Genomic DNA, 23,317 nt, shown 5'->3' with positions numbered 1-23,317 from the left:
ATACCTGTATTTTGAGAAAGCAAATACAATTGGTAGCCACTATAAATCAGCCAAACTCATGGAAATAACAAAATTAATGGAATTTTATTGACAACTTGAAGTTGCATGTAACTTGTGTAGCTCAGTAGAAGCAAGTTTCAGTTTAGTTTATCAAAATACTTCAGTTTTCCAGCTGGATCTGGGATTATCTGTGTGAGAAAGAAAGTGAAAGTGTTGGTCTAAAAACAAAAGGAACAAATATTATCTACTTCATATTCTGGCATTAATGGTCACAAACTACATCGAGAAATTACCTTTCACCTGTTCATATCTAAGGTTACTGCTTATCTTTAATGAACACTAAACAGTGGAGGGCAGTAGGAAGTGGAGTTCGAGAAAGAAACAGAGTCTGCCTGGTTGAAAGAATGTACTCTACTCTGATTTTCCCCATAAATGAACTTAGAATTATTTCCATAAATTAACATCTGTACTCAAGTGCCTCAGAGTTTACTTACAGCTCTTGTCTTGGCCACCACGCTCTCATGGCATCTTCGGGTTTGATCTAATTAAATCAAACACATTTAGAAGGCATGGCTACAGATGTTAATATATTCTGAAGAGTGCTTTGCAGAACTATTCTGCTGTTTAAGTGCACTACAGCTTTTGCACAGAAAGCAGAGAGAACTTATTTGTATTTACGTCAGTGCTATACATTTATTCAGGCCTGATATTCTCAGCAATGAGTCAGCTGTCAGCAACAGGCGTACAGAAACAGCAGATGCTATAAAGTAGTAATCTATTACTGCTATCAACGGGTCTCCCTTTTATTAAGTGTATTCATAGGCTTGACCCTTCTCAGAACGGGAAATCGCTCACTTGTCAGCTGCTAATGGACAGATTATTCAGTTTAGCCAGGGTAGTGGAATGCATGATTTCCAATGCCACACATATGTCATCCTATAACCTGCTTTCACCATAAAATCTGAAGAGCCAGTTTTCCCCACTAAGACAAATCTCAACTAGCCCATGAATGTAATTCTCAGCGTCTGCTTGTTTCGCACTGTAATACAGAGGTCTGCTGCTCTGCAGCAAAGCTAGCCACTTCAATGTTGCCAGTTGCAACTTTTACTAGAGATTATACAGACCCTTTGGCTCTCTGCATGCACTGTTTGAGATCCTGTATGTAGATACAATTTAGGGACTGTCTTTTAATGTGTGTCAGTACAGTGACTACCGCAATGGGACCTTGAACTTGGCTGGAAACTCCAGAAGCTACCAGAACACAGTTTATTAATAATGCTATATCAGTTAAAATCACTTGCATCCTATTGGCATTCTGAAAATTGTATTGTTTATAAATAAGCCCATTGTCTGTATGAACGAACACATTTCATGGCCCTGCCAAAATGTGGTATTTGCTGCTGTCATGTATTCATGTATTCAACTCAAGGAAAGGTGCAGAGACCACTTCAATTTTTTGCTGCTACTGAAACCTTTTAGAATTTCTTTCAAGGCACCTTTTATTTATTTTTATTTTAATTTTTTTTACAAATGCTGTTTGTGCCAACAGCTGAAACAAGCAACAGCAGAAAAAAGGGCAGCTTCCAATAAATGCCAATGATGTAATATTGTAGCTGGCAACCTTCTGTAGCCCAGTTTCTTAGGGCATGCTTACATGTACACCGCTGTAGCGGCGCTGATGTACTGGCACGTCTGGTGAAGATGCTCTATGCCGACAGGAAAGAGCTCTCCCATTGGAATAATAAAACCACCCCCGTGAACGGCATAACCTCTCCTGCGGACAAAGTGCTGTGCACACAAGCGCTTATGTCGCGCAGGGGGGGTGGTTTATTAACACCACATGAGTGACACATTACGCCAACACAAGATGTGTGTGTAGACATAGCCTTAGAAAAATATTTTCTTTGTTCTATTGGGGCCTGATTTAACGTACACTGAATTCAGTTGCTCCAGTGGGCATTGAACTGGGCCCTTGCTCTTTGGATCATAATCTTGTTAGTGTGAAGAAACAAAAGAAGAGATACTGTGCTGCAAAATGCATTCCATTTTACAATTCTAATAGTGGTAGGGTGCTTTGCCCAAATGTGGGCAATTATACATCGCCTGAGAAGTGAGATTATTTATACTGAGGAACTGCCTAGGAACCCCAATCAAGGATCAAGTCTCCATTATGTTAGGCACTGTACAGGTAAGACATAGAGAAGATAGCCCCTTCCTCAGGGAACTTCCAACTCTCTCTTGACCTGTGTTGCAGGATGGGAGGGAAATTCTCCCTCTAGTTAACTTGCTGTGCTTGAGGTTTTGATCATACATTGGAAAGTTGACGGAGAAGGAAACTCCTGATGTGAAAAGATTAGCTTTTTTCCTGCATGAAAAAATGCAATACTGCAAACATGATATACTGTAATAAATCACTCAAAATTCCAATGACAACAGATTAAGAACTTATAAAAATATCACAATGCACAGGGCCTGATATTGTGCTTCCATTCAAATTAATGAGAATTTTGCTTTTGCCTTCAGTGGAGATAGGATCGGGTCCCTCATTTTATTTAATCATGCAAAATAACGAATGCATGCTGAATATAAATACGGACTTACTGTTTCACTGCCAGGTTTCCAACCAGCAGGGCAAACTGGAAAAAAAAGCAAAAATGAAATTAACTTAGTAGAAAAGAAATTATTGTTCTCATTTATTTGGGTTTCTGGCCATTCTCTTGAAAAACTAATCTCTGAATTTTAAGAAATATAACAAGAAGGTGCCACATGTAAACATCTGCAAATATGTTACGTGCTTATTCATCAGACAGTATCCCTAAAACATTCATATTGACACTACTAGCAGGGCAGGTGGATTGTTCCATTCACTAAAAAAATCCTTGCTTGGTAGAGTATGTTTTGATTTCACTGTTTACTGTCTACTTGTCAATTTACTGGCAAAGGAATAGTACCTCCCGTTCTGAAGATGAATCCCTATTCCACGAGGACATATGGCGCCAAGATAAGAGCAACAATTCCATCAGGTGGAAATGGAGACAGGTATAACTTTCTTTAGAACTAATGCCAGGAGGCAAGCAGTACCGTGGCAATGAAGAAAAATTAAAGCTCTCTCAAGCAAGCAACTGTTTTGTTTGATACCCTGCTTAGGAAGTCAAAGGATTAGGGTGATCAAAATAAAAATTTGCCATTCCTGCAATTGCTCAGTTGTTCACGTACAACCTAGGTGAGACGCTTTAGGAGACCAGGGAGCTGATCCTGCAACTTCATATGGGTGGGCGGACCTTGTGCCCAGGCAGACTTGCATTGGCTTCCATGAGGCTCCAGGATCTGCCTGCACGGCTGGGATTACACAACAGTAGCACAGGCATTTTATCCCCTGCAGACAGAGCTGCCAGCTGAAGTGTGGTGAACATAATAAAAACCTTGGAGGATTCTTCATCCTAGCCTTTGCGCAGAGTCCAATGAACTAGATATGTACTGCCACAGAAATCCAGCAAAACCCAACAGGATTCCACGTGCCTCACAGGGAGAGTCCAGTATTGCGTAAGGTGAGATATAGCTTTATTTGAAGCTGAACCAAAAGGACTTTATCTCCTTCATGAAAACGGTCATTGCTTTTAAGTATCAGAATTTGTTTTTTTTCCAATTCTGAATTGCGAAATAGAGCTGTTCATACAGATAATGTTACATTACATGCTAACATGTTTCAAACTGCACTACGTTAAAGCACACGAGGGAACCTGGCAGGCGCACCATCAGGATCTACGCAGACCAGTTGATGTGCCACACATTACTGCGCTTCAGAAAGCACACCCCTACAGTGTGCATCACCGCGCCCTGTAGACAACCCTAGAACGAATTGCAGCTGTGTCACTTTCCATAGGTTTGCTTTTAAACACCAACACTTTAAATTGAGAGCAGGAAGATTAGCCAGCTGACTACATGAGTTAATTATTAAAGTTGAATAGCTTACTGTGGGCCAAATCCTCAGCTGGTGTAATTTGGCACAGCTCCCTGAAGTCAAGGTAAAAAGCTGAAGTCAATGGAGCTATGCCAGTTTACACCAGCTAAGAATAATTTACTTTAAGAGAAGAGGTAGGAATATGCAGTCTTCATTACACTGGGCACCGAACCCAACCCCATTTTCGGGGATGCTTTTCACTGACTCGAAGTACTGTATCTATTTTGTGACACCAGCCCCCTCCAAAAAAACAACCCCAACCAAAACAAAAAAACCCCAACCAAACATTAAGATTACACTAGCAGTGCCTCTTGAATCAGCTGCAGATTGTCCAAATGTATTAAAATACTGAGCCCGATTCTTCACTGCCTCATACTTTGTGCAGTTGCTTATGCTTATGAGTGGAAAATGAGTGTAAATGCTACTGTTTTGATTTAATAATGTTACAACCACTTTGCATTCTCTTTGGACACTACACTAAGTGCAAGGCAGGGCAGAAGCAGGTCCATTGAATCTTGAATGAGGGGAACAAAAAACTTTGCACAATAACAGCCACGAAGCTATCAAATGTTGTGGTATGCCTTGCTCCCTAATAGCTAAAAATACACCTCCCAAACTAAATAAAACCTCAGCATAATTCCCATTGCCAAAATATTGAAAACAGGCACCTTCTCCATGTTTGTCAGTGTACTGGAATGCTTGTACTAGACGAAGTGTTTCATCCACTGATCTGCCGACAGGAAGGTCATTCATTGTTATCTGTCGAAGGACCCTCTTATCATCAATAATGAAAAGGCCTCTGCAAAAACATGGAATTTTTCTTTTAGATATAAACCAAATTATATTGATCTCTATTATGCTCTATTGTGGTGTCCAGATATTGCAGCATGCCTACTTGAGATCAGCAGTGACTGGATCTCTCCAAGCACTACACAAGCAAGTTAAGTGCAGGTTCTGTGTTAACTTTTAATTTCCTTTGCAACTCCCTTCGCATTACTTTCTCATTCATAATGCACCCAGAATATTAAGGATCTAACCTCCCCCACCTCTGGAGTCCTTCAATATCAGCCTCATTTATAGGAGGTGCTTTTCATTGACACAAACAACTCCATCTCTCATTGAAAGTGCTCTCAATTTGCAGTGCTCTCAGATCTTGCTGTGATCTAGGTAAGGTCAAGTCAGAATTAAGAAAGCAGTAACAACGTAAGAATGGCCAAACTGGTCAGACCAAGGGTCCATCTAGCCCAGTATCCTGTCTTCTGACAGCTGCCAATGCCAAATGCTTCAGAAAGAATGAAAAGAACAGGCACTCATCGAGTGATCCATCCCATTGTCCACGCCTAGCTTGTGGCAATCAAAGCAGGCGGTTGCATCCCTGAGCATCTTGGCTAATAGCTATTGATGGACCTAATCTCCATGAACTTTTCTAGTTTTTTTTTTTAAACCCAGTTATAGTTTTGGCCTTCACAACATACACTGACAAGGAGTTCCACAGGTTGACACTGCATTGTGTGAAGAAGTACTTCCTTTTGTTTGTTTTAAACCTGCTGCCTATTAATTTCATTGGGTGAACCCTGGTTCTCGTGTTAGGAGAAGGAGTAAATAACACTTTTTCTCCACACCAGTCACGATTTTAGACCTCTATCATATCCCCTTAGTTGTCTCTTTTCCAAGCTGAAAAGTGCCAGACTTTTTAATCTCTCCTCATGTGGAAGCTGTTCCATACCCCTCAATTTTTGTTGCCCTTTTCTGTACCTTTTTCAATTCCAACATATCTCTTTTGAGATGGGGTGACTAGCAGTGTATGCAGTATTCAAGGTGTGGGTGTACCCTGGATTTATACAGTAGCATTATAATATTTTCTGTCATTTTATCTATCCCTTTCCTAATGGTTCCTAACATTGTTGGCTATTTTTGACTGCTGCTGCATACAGAGTGGATGTTTTCAGAGAACTATCCACAACAACTCCAAGATCTTTTTCTTGAGTGGTAACAGCTAATTTAGACCCCATCATTTTATATGTATAGCTGGGATTATGCTTTCCAATGTGCATGACCTTGGACTTACCAACACTGAATTTCATCTGGCATTTTGTTGCCCAGTTTTGTGAGATCCCTTTGAAACTCTTCACAGTCTGCTTTGGGCTTAACTATCTTGAGTAGTTTTGAATTGCTGCAAATTTTTCTACCTTACTGTTTACCTTTTTTCCACATCATTTATGAATATGTTGAACAGCACTGGTCCCAGTACATATCCCTGGGGGACACCACTATTTACATCTCTCCATTCTAAAAACTAACCATTTATTCCAACCCTTTGTTTTTTGTCTTTTAACCAGTTACTGATCCATGAGATTACCTCCTTCCTTCTTATCCCATAATTGCTTACTTTAAGAGCCTTTGAGGAGGGATCTTGTCAAAGGCTTTCTGAAAGTTCAAGTACACAAGATTGCATCTTTCTGTGATGATATGATGATGCTTAAGAACTTTTTTTATATGCACTTTAAGATTTTAGACTTCATATGGAAGTCTTGAACACTATTTACCCTTAACTATACTGCTTGATAAGTAGATCACTGACATTAAACGCTGAATTGTATAAATGAGACCCTAACAGCCTTTAGAATGTATGTGCTAAGAGCTAGTTGCACAGTCCTTAGTAAAAAAATTACAATGATAAACCAAAAGCACTTGTTACACTTAAATATCTAGACCTGGTAAGATAATGCCCGCTCAGTGTTTACAGCATGGTATTAAAGAAATGTACAGACTTGGTCCACCTAGGTCAGTTTCCTGTCTCTGACAATGGTCAGAAGCAGATGCTTCAGGGGGAGGTTTCTGTCTCACGGTTGGCAAATGTGGGATAATTTGCTCTACATTAATTCCTATAATATTTAAGGACTGATTTTAAACCCTGAAGCATGAGATACAGTATCCCTCCAAATTTTTTAGTACTAACTATAACAATGCTGGATATTCTTGACATCCATAGACATATCTAATCACTTTTTACATGTTGCGAATGACTTGCTCTGGCAATGAGTTCCAGCTTCGTATGGTGTGAAAAAGTATTGCCTTATGTCAGTTTCTGAATTTGCTACCTTCTAATTTCACTGGATGTTCCCTTGGTCTTTTTATGAGGCAAGGAGAAAGTTCCTGACCTACCCTCTCTCTACCATTAATTATTTTATATACTTTGAAAGTGTCCTCTCTTATTCTTCTCCTATCTGAAGTAAATACCACCAGTCTTTTCAGTCTCTCTTCAAAGCAGATGTTTCCCATGCTGTTGCTCATTCTCATCTCCCTTTGCTGAAGCCCCTCTAATTCAACAATTTCCTCTTTGAGATGGGGTGATCAGTTCTGCACTAAGTACTCCAGACTGCACCATTTATTTACATAATGGCATATTATTTTCCTTCCTATTCCTTATGCATCCTAATATCTTGTTTACTTTTTTGAATGCAGTTGTACACTTAACAGAGGTCACTGTGATGCCCAGGGCTCTTTCCTGAGTTGTTACAGTTGATTTAGAACCTTTGTAAGGTGTATGAATAGTTACTTTGCATTTATTGACACTGAATTTTATTTGCCATTATGTTGGCCACTCACCTTGCTTGGTTAGGACTCTCAATCTCCTCACAGCCTTCTCTGATTTTGACAAACCTAAATAACTATCACTTGAAAATTCTGCTACCTTTACAGAGCATTAAAAAACACTGGACCAAGTATAAAACCTTGAAGAACCCCACCGCTAATCTTTTGATATAATGAAAATTGACTATTTAATCCTAGTTTCTGCAGCTATAGTAAGAGCATTTCAAAATTAGACTTTCAAAACACAAGCCCACTTAAGTTTCACTTTCTTCTAAGCCAGGGGTCAGCAAACTTTGGCACATGGCCCGTCAGGGTAATCCGCTGGTGGGCCACGAGACATTTTGTTTATGTTGACTGTCCGCAAACACGGCACCCCACAACTCCCAGTGGCCACAGTTTGCCGTTCCCGGTGAATGAGAATGGGGAAGTGGTGGCCAGCACATCCCTGTGGCCCACTGCTTCCCGCAGCTCCCGTTGGCTGGGAACGGCGAACTGCGGCCACTCGGAGCTGCAGGGGGCCGTGCTGTGCCTGCGGACGGTCAATGTAAACAAAATGTCTTGCAGCTCGCCAGCGGATTACCCTGATGGGCCGTGTGCTGAAGGTTGCTGACCCTTGTTCTATGCATTAGCTAATCAGACATAAATATTTAAGTAGGACCTTTCTCCTTCCAAGTCCACCTTCTTTACCTATTTACTGCAGCAAAGATACATTTCTGAATTTGCGACATTGTCCAGATAGGAGATCTAATGTCAAAAAAACACATGATGTTTTCACTATAGGATCAGGTAACTGCAGTGTAAGGGAGACAGATCTGTTTCAAGCATGAGTATCTGTAGTATTAACAAAGAACACTAAAAATGAATGGGCAAGAAATAGTACTGTATCAAACAATGCCACAACTACCACTAGACAAGATGTACACCTGTGATCAGCAGCAAGATGGTCAATAAAAACATCTGACAGACAGTTCTTTGCCAAATCTTGAGTTCATCGTTCAGTTTCTCCTAATAAGTCACTAAGTAATGGAGGAAAAAAACAGAACTGGGAGTTCAGATTCTGGAAGGATAAAGCGTTTCAGTTCACCTTTAAAAAAAAAAATCAGAATTTAACTCTGAGATTTAAATTAAGAAATAATTCCTTGTGGACTAAGAGCTTTAATATACAATTTCAGCTAAGTTGTCAACAGTCGGTGGAAAAAATGCCTCTATAAATGATATGCTGACTTCCGAACGGGAAGCTTAAATGGCTGTTTTTTAACCCCATGTGGCTTATAGCATTCTGAAAATTTTCCTTCCTACTCATTTCCCCCCCCTTCATGCATGTTCATTTGGTTTGCTATTGTATATCTTCGACTGTTGATCTTTCTTTTTAAGAAAAGTACTTTATCCACATAAATAGACCCATTATATGTTAAGATACTAACTACTGTGATAAACACAGAATATAACTAAATAATATGAGAGAAAAGTGCCAATACTGAGTGCCCCTTTAAATGGAACTGGTAAATGCACTGCTATAACAAGACAGAATGCACCATACTGGTATGTAGTACCTAAGTGTGTGCCCTTGGTCCTCTAGATATACTCCATAATCCTTTGAAATCTGGTGTGTCAAATCTGAAAGAAGTGGGATCTTCATTGGTCCAAGTCCTCCTTGTTTTCGTGGAGTATTAATCCTTTGGCAAACAAAAGAGATGCACATTTTATTCTTCAGAGAGATTTTTATTCCACCTACAAATACCTCATGCAACTTTTCTGCAGAAGGAATAGCTGTTTTTCTTTTTTCTACTCATTTGCTCCAACCTGCTTCCTACACTCCTTCAATGTGTCCATTTATAGTTGCCTTACTCTCCTCTTCATACCTCCTTCTATGCTTCATTTACACTTGAAACACCCTCCTTCTCTCTTTGTGGCCCAACTACCCTGTCTTTCTTCCAAATCCCACAATTAAAAACCCAAGGAAGATTTTTTGGGGTATTAATCCACCAATAGAACAACTGATCATAAAGTTGGACAAATAATTTGTAATGAACAATTTATTCTAATGGTAACACCAAAGTCATCATTTTTACTTTGACACCTTCAACAATAAACTTTATTTTGGAATTTCTTACCATTAGTTTTATTACTTACCACTTTTTATGCAACATAGCAACACACCTCACACCTTATCATTCAATATTTACTTGACAATATTAGTGCATCAGACAGAGTATGTGAATTTGTGGAAGCAACCCATAATCTAATATGTATCCACCAATAATTTCCTATAAAAGACACATGGGTAGGCTACATACCATGCTAAGTGAGTGAACTGTGAGTCAACAGAACATGCTACCACTTCAGTGTTTATTGCTCTGAATTCTTCAATTCTGTCACTGAAGGCGATAATTTCAGTTGGACACACAAATGTGCTAAAAAATTGAAAACAAAGTAAATTCAGAATTCTCAGAATATCCAGGGAGTGATTTCTCAGTTAGCTCAATACATAGCTAAATTTGTTTCTATAGAGAAGCTAGATATTGTTTGCAGTATATAAAATAGAAAAATTGTGAATTACTTATCACAACTATTGTTTTTATTTACAGATAGAATCCAATATATACAATTAAAATAATTTACACTTTACAAAGTAACTGCGTTCCTAACAGCATTCATAAATATGTTCACAGATGGATTATCTATCTTCAAACCCTGTGTAAGTGGTTTGTGAATAATAAGTTTGAAAATGCAGTCAGTGCTGACTTAGTAATATTACAACTTACAGTTTAGCTACATGTACAATTATTCACCATTTAAAACTGTACAGGAATTACTGGATTAAAGTATGACACACCAAATTGCAGAGAAACAGCTGTCATGATTTCCTGGAAACTAGTAATGCAAGTTGTAGCTATTTTGCATTTGACTTCTTCCTGCTTCTTCTAGGCACAAAATTACACTTTAAATCACAATTGTTCAAGCTTTGAGGCTAGGAGGAAAATAAACCATGATTCCAATTATTTTCACTATCAAAGCAGCTACCTGTCTCTACTACTTACCCTTTTTTTGTAAAGTGCTTTGAGTTCTACAGATGAAAAGTGCTATATGCATTATTAATATTATTAGTTTACTGTATGTTTTGTTCCTCATTTCAAGAAAACAAGGGGCCTGATTCTCCTCTCATTACACTGGTATAAATCAGGAGTAATTCCATTGACTGCAGTGGAGTTATGATAGTGTAATGAAAGGAAAGTCCATCCAATAATTTAACTTAAATGTATCCCATGACATCCTTGAAAGCCTGTAAGAGGAAATCAGTCTCCCTCAAAATATCTTCCAAAGCATACGAAGTGAAGAGATAAGAGATAATGTTGCTGTTCCCTGTATTCATTTTCCATTTGGGGCAATGAGTTGTATGGTAGCAAGGAATGTAAACATTGCCCAGGAAAATGTTACAGACCTACAAAATGTCAAGTGCAGTTGCAATCAACATCTTAATGTTTCCTGACTCTAAACAACACACTTCCAAAATTTGGGAAGGGTGGGTGGGGGAGGGGGAGGAGATGGAAGTATATATCTTGGTATGTCTGCATCAGTTTTACTTACAAGTCAAGAGGGTAGAAGAAGAAGACAAGATATTTTCCTTGATAATCTGTTAATTTCAGCTCTTTAAATTCGCCATTGATTACTGCTGTTCCTTCCCAATAAGGTGCTGGCTTGGAAACTAGAAACATAAAATACAGATCTAAATTGAAGAATAAAGCGAAGCATGTGTACATAAATGAGGTTGTTCAGCAGGTACACATGTCCAAGGACAGTTTTCTCTCTGGATGGATATCTGTGGTTCCTTACAGTGAAAAACACTTTGTAGGACATGATTTACACAATCAAACTTTATTAATTCATTATTAATTTCAACCTTTCACAGGAGGAAAGCACACCACACTGGGGTCATGCTGTGTTTAAAAAAAAAAAATGTACATTTCAAGATGCATCAAATGCACATAACTCAACAGATTTGTGTTCACAAATTTCTGAACCATTTGAAATATTGCCAAGGATAAGGCTTCATGATAGAAAACGCTGCACACACCTACCATGACCCCCTTAACACATTACAAGTTTACTACAGGCTGATGACAGCTCATAAATTAGGATGTTGATTTGCATTGAATGATGTATGGTTACTGAGTTATAGACTTCAGTAAATTCTATTTTTCTATAAATAACTTATGTGCCATGAGTAAAGAGTGGTTCAATTTCACATTATTTTTACTCCTTAGCAAAAAGGTTTTCTAAAATTTAATTCTGCAGGAAATACGTGACAGATGATGTGTTCATGGCACAAATGCTTAAAATATGTAGGTTGTCTGCTACTGCAACCCACCTATAAATTAAATCAGTGGTTATTGCACAAAAATATTCGGACTACACAGCGGAAAAAGATTAAGGATATGTCTACACAAGCACCTTTGTCGGTATAACTTATGTTGCTCGGGGTGTGAAAAAACACCCCACTGAGCGACATAAGTTACACCGACAGAAGCACCGGTGTGGACAGCATTATGTCCTGACAACATAGCTACCACCACTCATTTGAGGTGGTTCAATTATGTTGACGGGAGAGCTCTCTCCCGTCAGCATAGATCAGCTACACAAGCGATCTTACAGTGGCACAGCTGCATTGGTACAGCTGTGCTGCTGTAAACTTGGTAGTTTAGACAGGGCCTAAACGTTGACAATAATTGCTGTTGACAATAATTGTCTAATATTAATCAGCTTGACATTTCAGTCACGTTTAAATACCTTCCGTTTGATACTGGATCACCAACATACTGTCCTCAGGCATGGAATACTCAGCGTTATGTGCTTTGATATTGAGTTATGCGATTTGATACTTCAGCAGCATTTGTCAATATCAAAGCAGTACTGAAGTAGCATTTGTCAATATCAAAACACATAAGGCTGAGCATGCCATGCCTGAGGGCAGTGTGTTGGTGATCCAGTATCAAACTGAAGGTATTTAAACATGACTGAAATGTCAAGCATATATTGCTGGGTAAGTTATTAAACGGCTCAAAGCAATGTTTGGAATGGATTTAAAGGAGAACGGTAGCATGCTGATTAATATTAGACAATTATTGTCAACAGCACAGTAACTATTATAAGTTTGTATGCAGTGTTGTAGCCCTGTTGTGGTCCCAGGATATTAGAGAGACAAAGTGGGTGAGGTAATATCTTTTATTGGACAAATTTCTGTTGGTGAGAGACACAAGCATTAGAGCTTACACAGAGCTCTTCTTCAGGTCTACACTACAAATTTACATTAGTGCACCAATGCAGCACATCTGGGAAAGATGCTCTAAGAGGATGGGAGTGAGCTCTCCTGCTGACATAATGCTGTCTACATGGCAGTGGTGGGCAACCTGCAGCTCGTCAGGGTAATCCACTGGCAGGCCGCCAGATAGTTTGTTTACATTTGCACGGCTGCCCGCAGCTCCCAGTGGCTGCAGTTCACTGTTCCTGGCCAATGGGAGCTGCGTGAAGCAAAAGCCAGTACGTCCCTGCGGCTCGCGCCGTTTCCCACAGCTCCCATTGGCCAGGAACAGCAAACCGCGGACACTGGGAACTGCGGGCAGCCCCAAATGTAAACAAACTGTCTGGCGGCACGCCAGTGAATTACCCGGACAGGCCGCAGGTTACCCACCACTGCTACATGGGGTTAAGGTCAGTATAACAACATTGCTCAGAGGTGTGGATTTTTCACGCTCCAAGAGATGTAGTTATACCGAAGTATGTATGTAGTGTAGACCAAGCCTCCAAGAGTCACTGCTAAATACAAGGTGGAACAGATTGAAATGTGTGTTGACTACTTATGCTAAACAAGGGACCACTCAAGATGAATTAGCCCCTTAACACCCCTCCAGTCGTAGGGAGGAAAAGGGAGGGGGGAGGGAAAGAATGTTTTAATGAGCCATAAATCCAGTGTCTATATTCAGTCCATGAGTTTTAGACATGTCTAGACTACAAACTTAAGTTGACCTAATATAGGTTGACTTACAGCCACCACAATAATTACTGCAGTGGTTCATGTCCACACTACCCTTTCTGTTGGTGGTGCACGCATGTCTTCACCAGGAGCACTTCCACCGACTTAAGAGGGGCAATGATGGGGGCTGAGAGCACGGGCTCCCAGCTCTGCATGCCGCTGCCCACCGGAGCCCAGCTGCCCTCTCGGTAGCCTGGTGGGGAGCCAAGAGCCTGGATGACCGGACTCTAGCTGGAGCTCCCCACCCACCCAGGGTGATAGCCCAAGCTGTGAGCTGGGCTTTCTTATCAATTTCACAGCTCCAGCAGGGAATCATGAAATTGACAAGAATGGCAGCCAATGTAAGTAACCCAATGTCTACAGGGACACTGTGTCACCCTAACTACACCAACATAAGCCCTACACCTCTCATGGAAGTGGAGGGATTATGTCAGTGTAGTAGAGCACTTACATCGGTGGGAGCAAGACTGTAGTGTAGACACTCATGTAATTAGGTCAATGTAAGGTGCCTTACATCGACCTAACTCTGAGGTGTAGACCAGGCCTATGTGTCTGGCAAAGTTATGAATTTAAGGTCCCAGGCTCATCTTTTGAAGTGATGTATAGTTTTTCTTTGAGGACGAGGACTGATAGTGACCCTGACCTATCAGTCGTCACCCACAAAGGAAAACAGCACAACACTTTCAAAAGATGAGCATGGGACCTTAAATTCATAACTTTGCTAGACATGGACTGAATACGGACACTGGATTTATAGTTTATTACAATAATCCATAATGCTCTTACAACCCCCCTAGCTGCTTTCTCCCTGTCTCCTCCCTCTGATTGGAGAGGTTTGAACAGGCCACTTCACCTTGAGTGGTCCCTTGAAATGTGTGTTTAGCATAAGTAGTTAACAATCTGTTCCACCTTGTCCTCAGTGATACTCAGAGTTAGTTTCCAAGACTTGAATAGCTCTTTGCAAGCTCAAAAGTTTGTCTCTCTCACCAACAGAAGTTGGTCCAATAAAAGATATTACCTCACCCACCTTGCTTTGCTAATAAGAAGACTTGGCAGAGTTTGATTTTTTTTTTTTAATAATTTTGATATCTGCTTAAGCATATTTTTAGATTTTTTTTTTATTTAAACTTTCACAGTTAGAGGAAATTATGAGTGAGGGTGTCACACAACCATGTGACAGCAGATGTTGACAAAAGTTTAACTTTTTGAATTTCAACATCACATACCAAAAATATACTAAGTTAATATCCTTAAATCAAACTCTAAGATCTCAAGCAGCATTTTTCTTACTCTGCCTATCTGTAAATTTGACTTTTACCGACATTTACAGATTAAAAATCAAATCCTTAGTAGCCTTGTTATAAGATATCTACATTAGTAAATGAATAATGGCATTGAAAACTTGTACTGTCTTTTTATTTTTATTAGCACAACCTACAAATTTTGGTACACATACCAAAGTCTTTCTCTAGTAACTTATACTGTACACATTTTTATAAATTACCCATACACACCAACCATCACAAGATGCTTCATTTGACAAGTCTAGTTTATTTTATTTATGATAGCACTTTGCTATCAGTGTTTTGTAAAATTCTTCACTATGAAACCTGGAGACTTCTCAGTAATACTCTTCTAATGAATCTCTGCAGATAAGAGGGAAGACACTATCTATTTCCAAGTATGGGCAAGCTCTACATTTCTATTTAGAGCTGGTTAGGAATTTTCTGACAAAACATTTTTTGTCAAAATGCTTATTTGTGGAAAACAAAACTGTCCGTGGGAAAGGGTTGGTTTCAATGAATCTCCCGATTCAAATTTTTTCTGAAAACTTTGAAATTTTTGATGTTTCTGAAAAGAAATTTCAGTTTGAAATAACTATATGAAATTTTTGTTAACTTATTCCAAAAGTTAAAGGTTGAAATCTAAACACAATGTTTTGATTGATCAAATTAAACATTTTTTAATTATCTATTTGTGAACATTGGAGATTAACTTTTCGTCCAGATTTAGCATGGGAAAAATGGCACTCTCAAACTTTTGTGGATCAGAAAAGCATTTCCTGCCGAGTGTTCTACTGTAGATTAATGTAACTGGGAATCTCACTTGACTACAAAACTTTTGAAAATTTATAGAACAGATGACCATTTTAAAAAGGTGCTAGAAAACCCCCTAACTGTAACTCAAACAAAATTATCTGCCCCTGAATCTTCAGAGTAATCAATTCACATGAGAGCTCTCTGAACATAGCTAACAAAACAAAACAAAAAAATCAGAATCACAAACCAGATTAAATCTAATTTCAGGAGACTTTTAATGCAGTTCACTTTTTGGTCTGATCCTACCATTCTTTTGTACACAGAACACTTACTGAAGCCAGAGTAGTGCACATAGCTCACCAGTCACAGTGTGACCCCTTAGTTCATAAAATATTTTAAATCTTAATGACAACCCCAAAGAATTCCATATATTATTTACATTACTTCCCTTCCCTTATTCTTTACTACTGCTCCTTCAATGAAAATAGCACCTTTGTTAAAGAGTTTCATCTGTTACTCTGCTGCTGATTTCCTTCCCAAGCTCTCCATGGTAGTACAGATGACAACCATGACAAATGATTGTCATCACAAACCAGAGACTTTCAATGGGGAAGGAGGGGAAGAAATGCAAGAATAGATGAAGACTTTCATATGAATATTCAAAATAATCTAATAAAACAAGCTATACAAAGTTCAAAATTGAATCTTGAAAAACAGTGTGTCTGATTCAGTTTGTTCTGCAGAGGCCCTCTATTAGGCAGAAATCTGTCCATGTTCATCCATCCTACTACTTGATAACTGAACAAACTCCTCTGAACAAAGCTGAGTCTGTAACAAAATAAGTAACTGAGTAAATATACTTTTCTATTTATTAACTGATAAACAGAAAAGTTATCTAGAGTTGCACTCCAATTATGCCACTGACTTTGGATGGGGTGGATGCTGTGGAGCTCCAGTGAGTTCATTTAGGCTAAGTGTGGCTACAGGAGTGTAGCTACACAAAGCAAGCTACAGAAGCAGAGGTTTAGAACTTCCATAACACAATCTGGGGGTAGGCTGACAAATTCCAGCTGTCTCATGTGCATCATGAGCAACCAAGATATCCAAAAGGATTCCAACATACTGGCACCTAGGACTAAATCTGTAATTTACTCCTATTTAAAGAATCTCCCTTTATTTAAAAAAAGAGTTTAACATGGTCTATATACACTATTTAGTTCTACAGATGGGGTTAATGAGTGGCATATTCCTCACTGCTAGTAGCTGTCCATTGGCATGGTTTTTGATTCCCCAAACAGGCTCCTTTGCTTTTGACAAACTGTATTTTGGTAGAAATGTTAACTTAGAACAGTTATCTATTTACAACGAGAGGAAAAGGCAGAAACTTTGCAAAAACTTGGCCCATGGTACTAAATACCTCCCCCGTGAAAATCATCAAGCAGGATAAATTCTGATCTTCAGATTACTTAAACGCGGCAGTGAGGGAGCTGCTCAGGGCTCTCTACACACTTTAAACCAATAGGCTTTGTCTGACGTGGCTTTCTCCCCCAGCAGCAGCGAACGGTGCATCTGGCTCAGAAAAGCCAACAGGGGGAGCGAAGTGAAGCGCCCACAGTTTAGGATTGCAATCATCCCCCCTCCCCCTCTACACACACACGGGTTGCCACTATACCAGACAAGGTGCACTGTACCCAATAGCTCTGGGTTAGCCCGCCTGGGCCACTTTTGTCCTCCATCGCAAAAAGGGCTCCTCGGGAGGCCGCTTTGCTGCGATGCTGCGCAAGGGCCTGGGCTGGGGGGCGGGCAGACAAACCCCCTCACAAGCGTTAAGGCAGCGGGGCGCTGGCTGCCCTGCGAGGGAGGGGTCGCCGCCTCCACTGCACAAGTGGAGGGAAACTGAGGCCGGTGGGAAGCCGCAGAGAAACCCGGCCCCACAGCTGGGATCTCTGCCCCTGCCGGGCCCACCAGGGAACCCCACTCCCTCGACCCTTTTCCTGGGGTGTCGGTGTGTGTGTGTTGGGGGGGCGGTGTTAGCCTGTGGCCTTCAGGCGGGCGAAGGGGGACAGGGCAGGAGGGGCGGGCGCTGCAGCGGAAGGGGAGGGGAGGAGGCTGCGGTGGGGAGACGGGGAATTGTTCGGCAACGTCCCTAAGCAGCCCGCCCGCCCGCGCCGCTACCTACTCTTGGCCTGGCTGAGGTGCAGGGAGTGGTCGGAGACGGGCACGCGGGCCGCCTCCCCGGGATAGACCTGCCCCCCCGCGTAGTAATGGCACTTCTCCTCCGCGCGGGCCTGCTCCTGGGCCGCCCCGGGCCCCGCCAGCACCAGCGCCCAGCACAGCGCCAGCCAGCGCCGCGCCGCCTCCATAGCGCCCGAGCAACTGCAGGTCCCGCCCCCCGCGAACAGCCAGAGCCGGGGGCCACCAAGGGGCGGGCGCGCGCGCGGGGCGGGGCTCTGCCCACGAACACACACACGCCCCGCCCCTTCACATTGTTCCCTACTTCCCTGCGGCTTCCCCCACACGCCACCCCCCTCTCCACGTACACACGCTGCCCCCTTCCCACTGCTTCCCTGACATTGCCCTTCCCTTCTCTTCGCATCCCCTCCCCTTGCCTTCCATCCCATCCAATCCACACACTGCCCCTTCCCACTGCTTCCCTCACACTGCCCTGCCCTTCCTCTCTCCTTCCCTTCCCCTCCCATCCACACACTGCCCCCTTGCCACTGCTTCCCTCACACTGCCGTTCCTTTCCCTTCGCCTCCCCTTCCCTTCCATCCCATCCCATCCAATCCACACACTGCCCCTTCCCACTGCTTCCCTCACACTGCCCTTCCCTTCCCCTTCCATCCCATCCAGACACTGTCCCCTTCCCACTGTTTCCCTCACACTGTCCTTCCCTTCGCCTCCCCTTCCCTTCCATCCCATACACACACTGTCCCCTTCACACTGCCCTCCCCTTCGCCTCCCCTTCCATCCCATACACACATTGTCCCCTTCACACTGCTTCCCTCACACTGCCCTGCCCTTCCCCTCCCCTTCCATATCATCCACACACTACCCCATTCCCACTGCTTCCCTCACACTGCCCTCCCCTCCCCTCCCATACCATCCACACACTGCCCCCTTCCCACTGCTTCCTTCACACTGCCCTTCCCTTCCCTTCTCTTCCATCCTATACACACACTGCCCCTTCCCACTGCTTCCCTCACACTGCCTTTCCCTTCCCTTCGCCTCCCCTTCCCTTCCATCCCATGCCCACACTGCCCCCTTCCACTGCTTCCTTCACACTTCCCTGCCCTTCCCCTTCCATCCCATACACACACTGCCTCCTTTCCTCTGTTTCCCTCACACTGCCCTGCCCTTCCCCTTCCATCCCATATGCACATTGCCTCCTTTCCACTGCTTCCCTCACACTGACCTCCCCTTCCCTTCCCCTTCCATCCCATATGCACACTGCCCCCTTCCACTGCTTCCTTCACACTGCCCTGCCCTTCCCCTTCTATCCCATACAAACACTGCCTCCTTCCCTCTGCTTCCCTCACACTGCCCTGCCCTTCCCCTTCCATCCCATATGCACATTGCCCCCTTTCCATTGCTTCCCTCACACTACCCTTCCCTTCCCCTTCCATCCCACATGCACACTGCCCCCTTTCCACTGCTTCCCTCACACTACCCTTCCCTTCCCTTCCCCTTCCATCCCATACACGCACAGCCTCCTTCCCTCTGCTTCCCTCACACTGCCCTCCTCTCCTCACACACCCTGCTACTCCTTTTCATTGCTGCCCTCACTGCCGAGCCCTCCACACCCCATCAACCTCCCCTCCCAACACACATGCACAATAGCCACTCCCACTGCTTCCCCCTGCCTTGCCTTCCCGTCCTCTCCTCTCCCATACGCACACTGCCTCTATCCACTCTTTCCTGACATTGCCCTCCTCTTCCACTATACACACACACAGCCCCTTCCCACTCCTCTCCTACACACTCCCCTCCCCTCCACCACACATGCACTGCCCTCCTCTCCCTCCCACCACACACACAGGCACAGGCTGCCCCCTCTCTTCCTTCCCCTCCAGCTGCTCTCTTTTCTCCTATCCAGTCTCAAATATCAAATGTCCTGAAAAACTTCTATTTCTAGATCCTTGTGCCACCATTGACAGCAGTCGGTGATTCATTTCAATGAGACTTTGTTGGCATGACAGGCTATACAAGTGTTGTGAAAGTGTTTGTCTTTTTGAAAGCCAGAACCCTCAAGCGCCTGACAGAGCTGCAGTGAATCTATGCTCAGGCTATAATACACTGTGGCTAGGGTTTCATCTTCCAACATCCATTTGTAAGCAGTGTGCATTCCTGATACGGTGGCACCTCACAAAGTTATAGTGAGTGCACAATGCACAGATCAGGGGGCTCCCCATGTAATAAGGGATGCTAACACACACACACACATATAAAAAGGTACAAAGGTAGGTCTGTGCAGCAAGATTTGGATCTATGTGGTGTATTGTAAAGCAATGATTCTCAGCCAAGGATCCGAGGCCTGCTGGGGGGGCCGTGAGCAGGTTTCAGGGGGGTCTGTCAAGCAGGGCCAGCATTAGACTCACTGGGGTCCTGGGCAGAAAGCCAAAACCCTGCCGCATGGGGTTGAAGCCCAGGCTCTGAGTCCCGCGACCTGAGGCTGAAGCTGAAGCCTGAGCAATGTAGCAGGGACTTCTGTGGCATGAGGCCCCAGGTAGTTGCCTTGCTTGCTACCCCCTAATGCTGGCCCTGGCTTTTATATGCAGAAAACCTGCTATTGTGACACAGGATGGCCATAGAGATTTTATAGCATGTTGGGTGGGGTGAGCCCATGGGAAATCTGGTGGGTATCTTGGGGAATGGGAGGCTGTGCCTCCCCAAACAGCCTACTGTGACTGGGCCCCCAGGCCAGCGTGCCCCCTGCAGGGACTTGGGGCTGCCGGGATAGCTGGTGCTGTGCTGTGCTGCCTGCCCAGCGCCCCGGGGCTGGGGGCGCAGTGACTGCGCTACCTGGCTGCCTGACCCCTGGGGCTGGGGGTGCAGCAACTGCGCTGCCTGGTTGCCTAGAGCCCCCGGGCTGGGGGCAATGAAGCTGTGGCGCACTGGGGCTGCTGGGGCCTCGCTTACCCGCCCCCGGCCTTCCGGCACTGGGGCTCGGGGGCTGCAGTGGGGGTGCTTTAGGCTCCTGTGGGGGAGGGGGAGGCAAAAGGGGAAGGCGGGGTGGCAGAAGGGGAGGGGAGAGGTGGGGTCTTGGGCAGAAGGGAAGGGGCCGAGGGTTAGCCTCCGCCGGGGGTTAGTCTCCCCGGGTGGCCAGGGCGGGGGGAGACTCAGAAAGAAGAAGGTTGAGAACCCCTGTTGTAAAGGGCTGATCCTGTTCTGTTCTATCTTTGTATGCAGGATTTCAACTTAGGTCCCATGCCTAGTAACCAGAGTTCATATACATTAAGGTGAAAAGTAACTCCCTCTTGTCCTGCGGGTCCCGTCACCATACCACCCTTACTTCTGCACTGCTGCTGGCAGTGGTGCTGCCTTCAGAGCGGGCATCCGTCCAGCAGCCGCCGTTTTCCAGCCACCCAGCCTTGAAGGCTGCGCCTCTGCCAGCAGCAGCACAGAACTAAGGGTGGGAATACCATACCCTGCCACCCTCACTTCTGCGCGGGCTTCAGAGCGGGGTGCCTGAAGGGTGCAGAGAAGACGATGACACAAGAAGCAAGGAGAGAAAATCGGAGGATAGCAAGGGAAATATGGCTATTTTATGGACTTTCCTGGAGATGTAAACCACAGAGCTGTATCCAGTACAACGTCTCCCAATCACTGCAGGATTAGGGAAAGGAAAAATCTTTTTTTTTTTTTTTTTAAGTTTGGTTATATTTGTTTGGTTAATACTAAAATATAATTTGTTGATTTCTATTAACAATGTTCCTTAATAATTTAGAAGACAAAGTAGACCTAGTTAACGACTTTTATTGATTATTGATTTATTTGAAAGTTGTTATTGCGATGTGCCATACCTGGTTGCTAAGTATTAGTACAATATAATGCTGCAAGTATCGTTATTTCAACTGAACAAAGAATGGTTGTAGAGAATGTATGTTTGTTGGGGGAGGGGTGTTACAGGAGGGCAGGGAATGAGGAAAGTGTGAGAATAATATTCTGGTATAATACTTGGGAGAAAGCCAGAGCAAAGGTGGATAGGTCAGTAGCTAGAGAATATATTCAGACATATTTTTTAATTTTTTGCTGCAATTGCTTTTAATTTATTTTTCTACATAAGCTACTACTTTATAAATGATGTAGAATACGTGGTTGTAAATATCACTGGTACGTACACTAGATACGTACAACTGGTATGTACAATAGGCTACTCTTTTTAAATAAACTTGTTATGACTGAATGTGCAGCGGTATTATAGTAATTGGTAATGACTAAGGATATGATTCTGTCACAGGTTCCTTGACTTTCTGGGATCTCCTTCTGGGGCAGGGCGGGAGCACCTGTCAGCCCTGGGGCTGCCAGAACATCTGATCAGCACCCAGCTCCAAGCCACGGAACAGCTGACCGGTGGTCAGCCCCAGGGCTGCTGGAGCCAGTGGCCAGCCCTGGAGCAGCAGCTCCTGGAACAGCAGTAAGCCCCAGTAGCACTCTGTTTGTCCCTCCCCCCAGGATATTTTTAGTAAAAGTCAGGGACAGGTTGTGGGCTTTCCTGAATTTTTGTTTATTGTCTGTGACCTGTCCCTGACTTTTACTAAAAATACCGGTGACAGAATCTTAAGTAATGACAATAATACTGCTGCACATTCAAAATCATAACAAGTTTAAAATTTAAAATTAAATAATTCCTTGAACCCTGGCACCTCTTCCATTACAAATTAAACACTGCCTCTAGCTCCCACAAATGCCCCTTTGTTCTGCTTCCACAACTCCTCAGTCAGCTATCAGATGTTGATTGGTAGATGCTTTCCCTTCCAGTCATGCCCTGGGTCTGGCTCTGCAAGTTCTCAGCAGCTGACCCACTGTTTGTTTTTTGTTTTGTTTTGGCTAGTATTCACACTCTGACAGACTAACTGAGAAGAAGCATAGTTGAAGGTGGTGGAGCATATGTGTATTGTCAGCTAATTTACAATAGAGAGAGATCACAAATTCAATGTCTGATAATAAAAGATAATATATAATAAATGACATGGGCCAAAGGAAAAGCAACATTTTATTAACTCAAATAATTTCATTCCTTGACCTGCCACCCCCTAATAGTAATAAAAATTAAAAAATCTGGAAAAAATAATTCTTTATAGGATCACCTATCCAGGAATCATCTAGTTTCTCTTCCAGGTTTTGTTAAGTGAAAAAAATCTACAATGCCACTGTGAAAACTGTTAGTTTTCAGAAAACTTAATTTTCGGTCTCCTGATCTGGCAAGCCAAAATTGGATGGATATAACAAAAGAGAGTGAGAGAGCCTTCACTAATATAATACCCATCTTTCACTTTACATCAGTATTACACATGATCACAGTTAAAAGGATCAGGGCCTTTGGTTGTACAAATCTCAGTGTGTGTGTGCGTGTGTGCGTGTGCACACACATGTGTGGAAATTGGAGTTCACAGGTAATCTGCACAGTAGTGGTGACCAGGGCTGGCTCTAGGATTTTTGGCACCCCAAGCAAAAAATTTTTTGGCCGTC

The 23,317-nt window shown here is 43.0% G+C and overlaps 1 protein-coding gene across 2 annotated transcripts; it reads right to left on the bottom strand.

The window, feature by feature from the left end:
* Positions 1-65: 65 nt before the first annotated feature.
* PRDX4 (peroxiredoxin 4) lies at positions 66-18,037 on the bottom strand. Of its 2 annotated transcripts, XM_084612731.1 has the most exons (8): positions 17,805-18,037; positions 11,144-11,261; positions 9,853-9,969; positions 9,109-9,231; positions 4,630-4,760; positions 2,602-2,636; positions 495-541; positions 66-188 (listed from the first exon to the last, which is right to left on the bottom strand). In XM_084612731.1, the coding sequence occupies exons 1-8, from the start codon at positions 17,986-17,988 to the stop codon at positions 185-187; spliced, it is 759 nt and encodes a 252-aa protein (XP_084468857.1). In that variant the 5' UTR covers positions 17,989-18,037; the 3' UTR covers positions 66-184. The 2 variants fall into 2 exon arrangements, with proteins under 2 accessions (XP_084468857.1, XP_084468856.1); XM_084612730.1 differs by lacking the exon at positions 495-541 and having other exon boundaries at positions 17,805-18,034.
* Between the last annotated feature and the right edge of the window lie 5,280 nt (positions 18,038-23,317).

Source organism: Lepidochelys olivacea, assembly GCF_965140295.1.
Source record: "Lepidochelys olivacea isolate rLepOli2 genome assembly, chromosome: 1".
Classification (NCBI taxonomy): Eukaryota; Metazoa; Chordata; order Testudines; family Cheloniidae; genus Lepidochelys; species Lepidochelys olivacea.
This window is presented reverse-complemented; position numbering and strand designations above follow the sequence as displayed.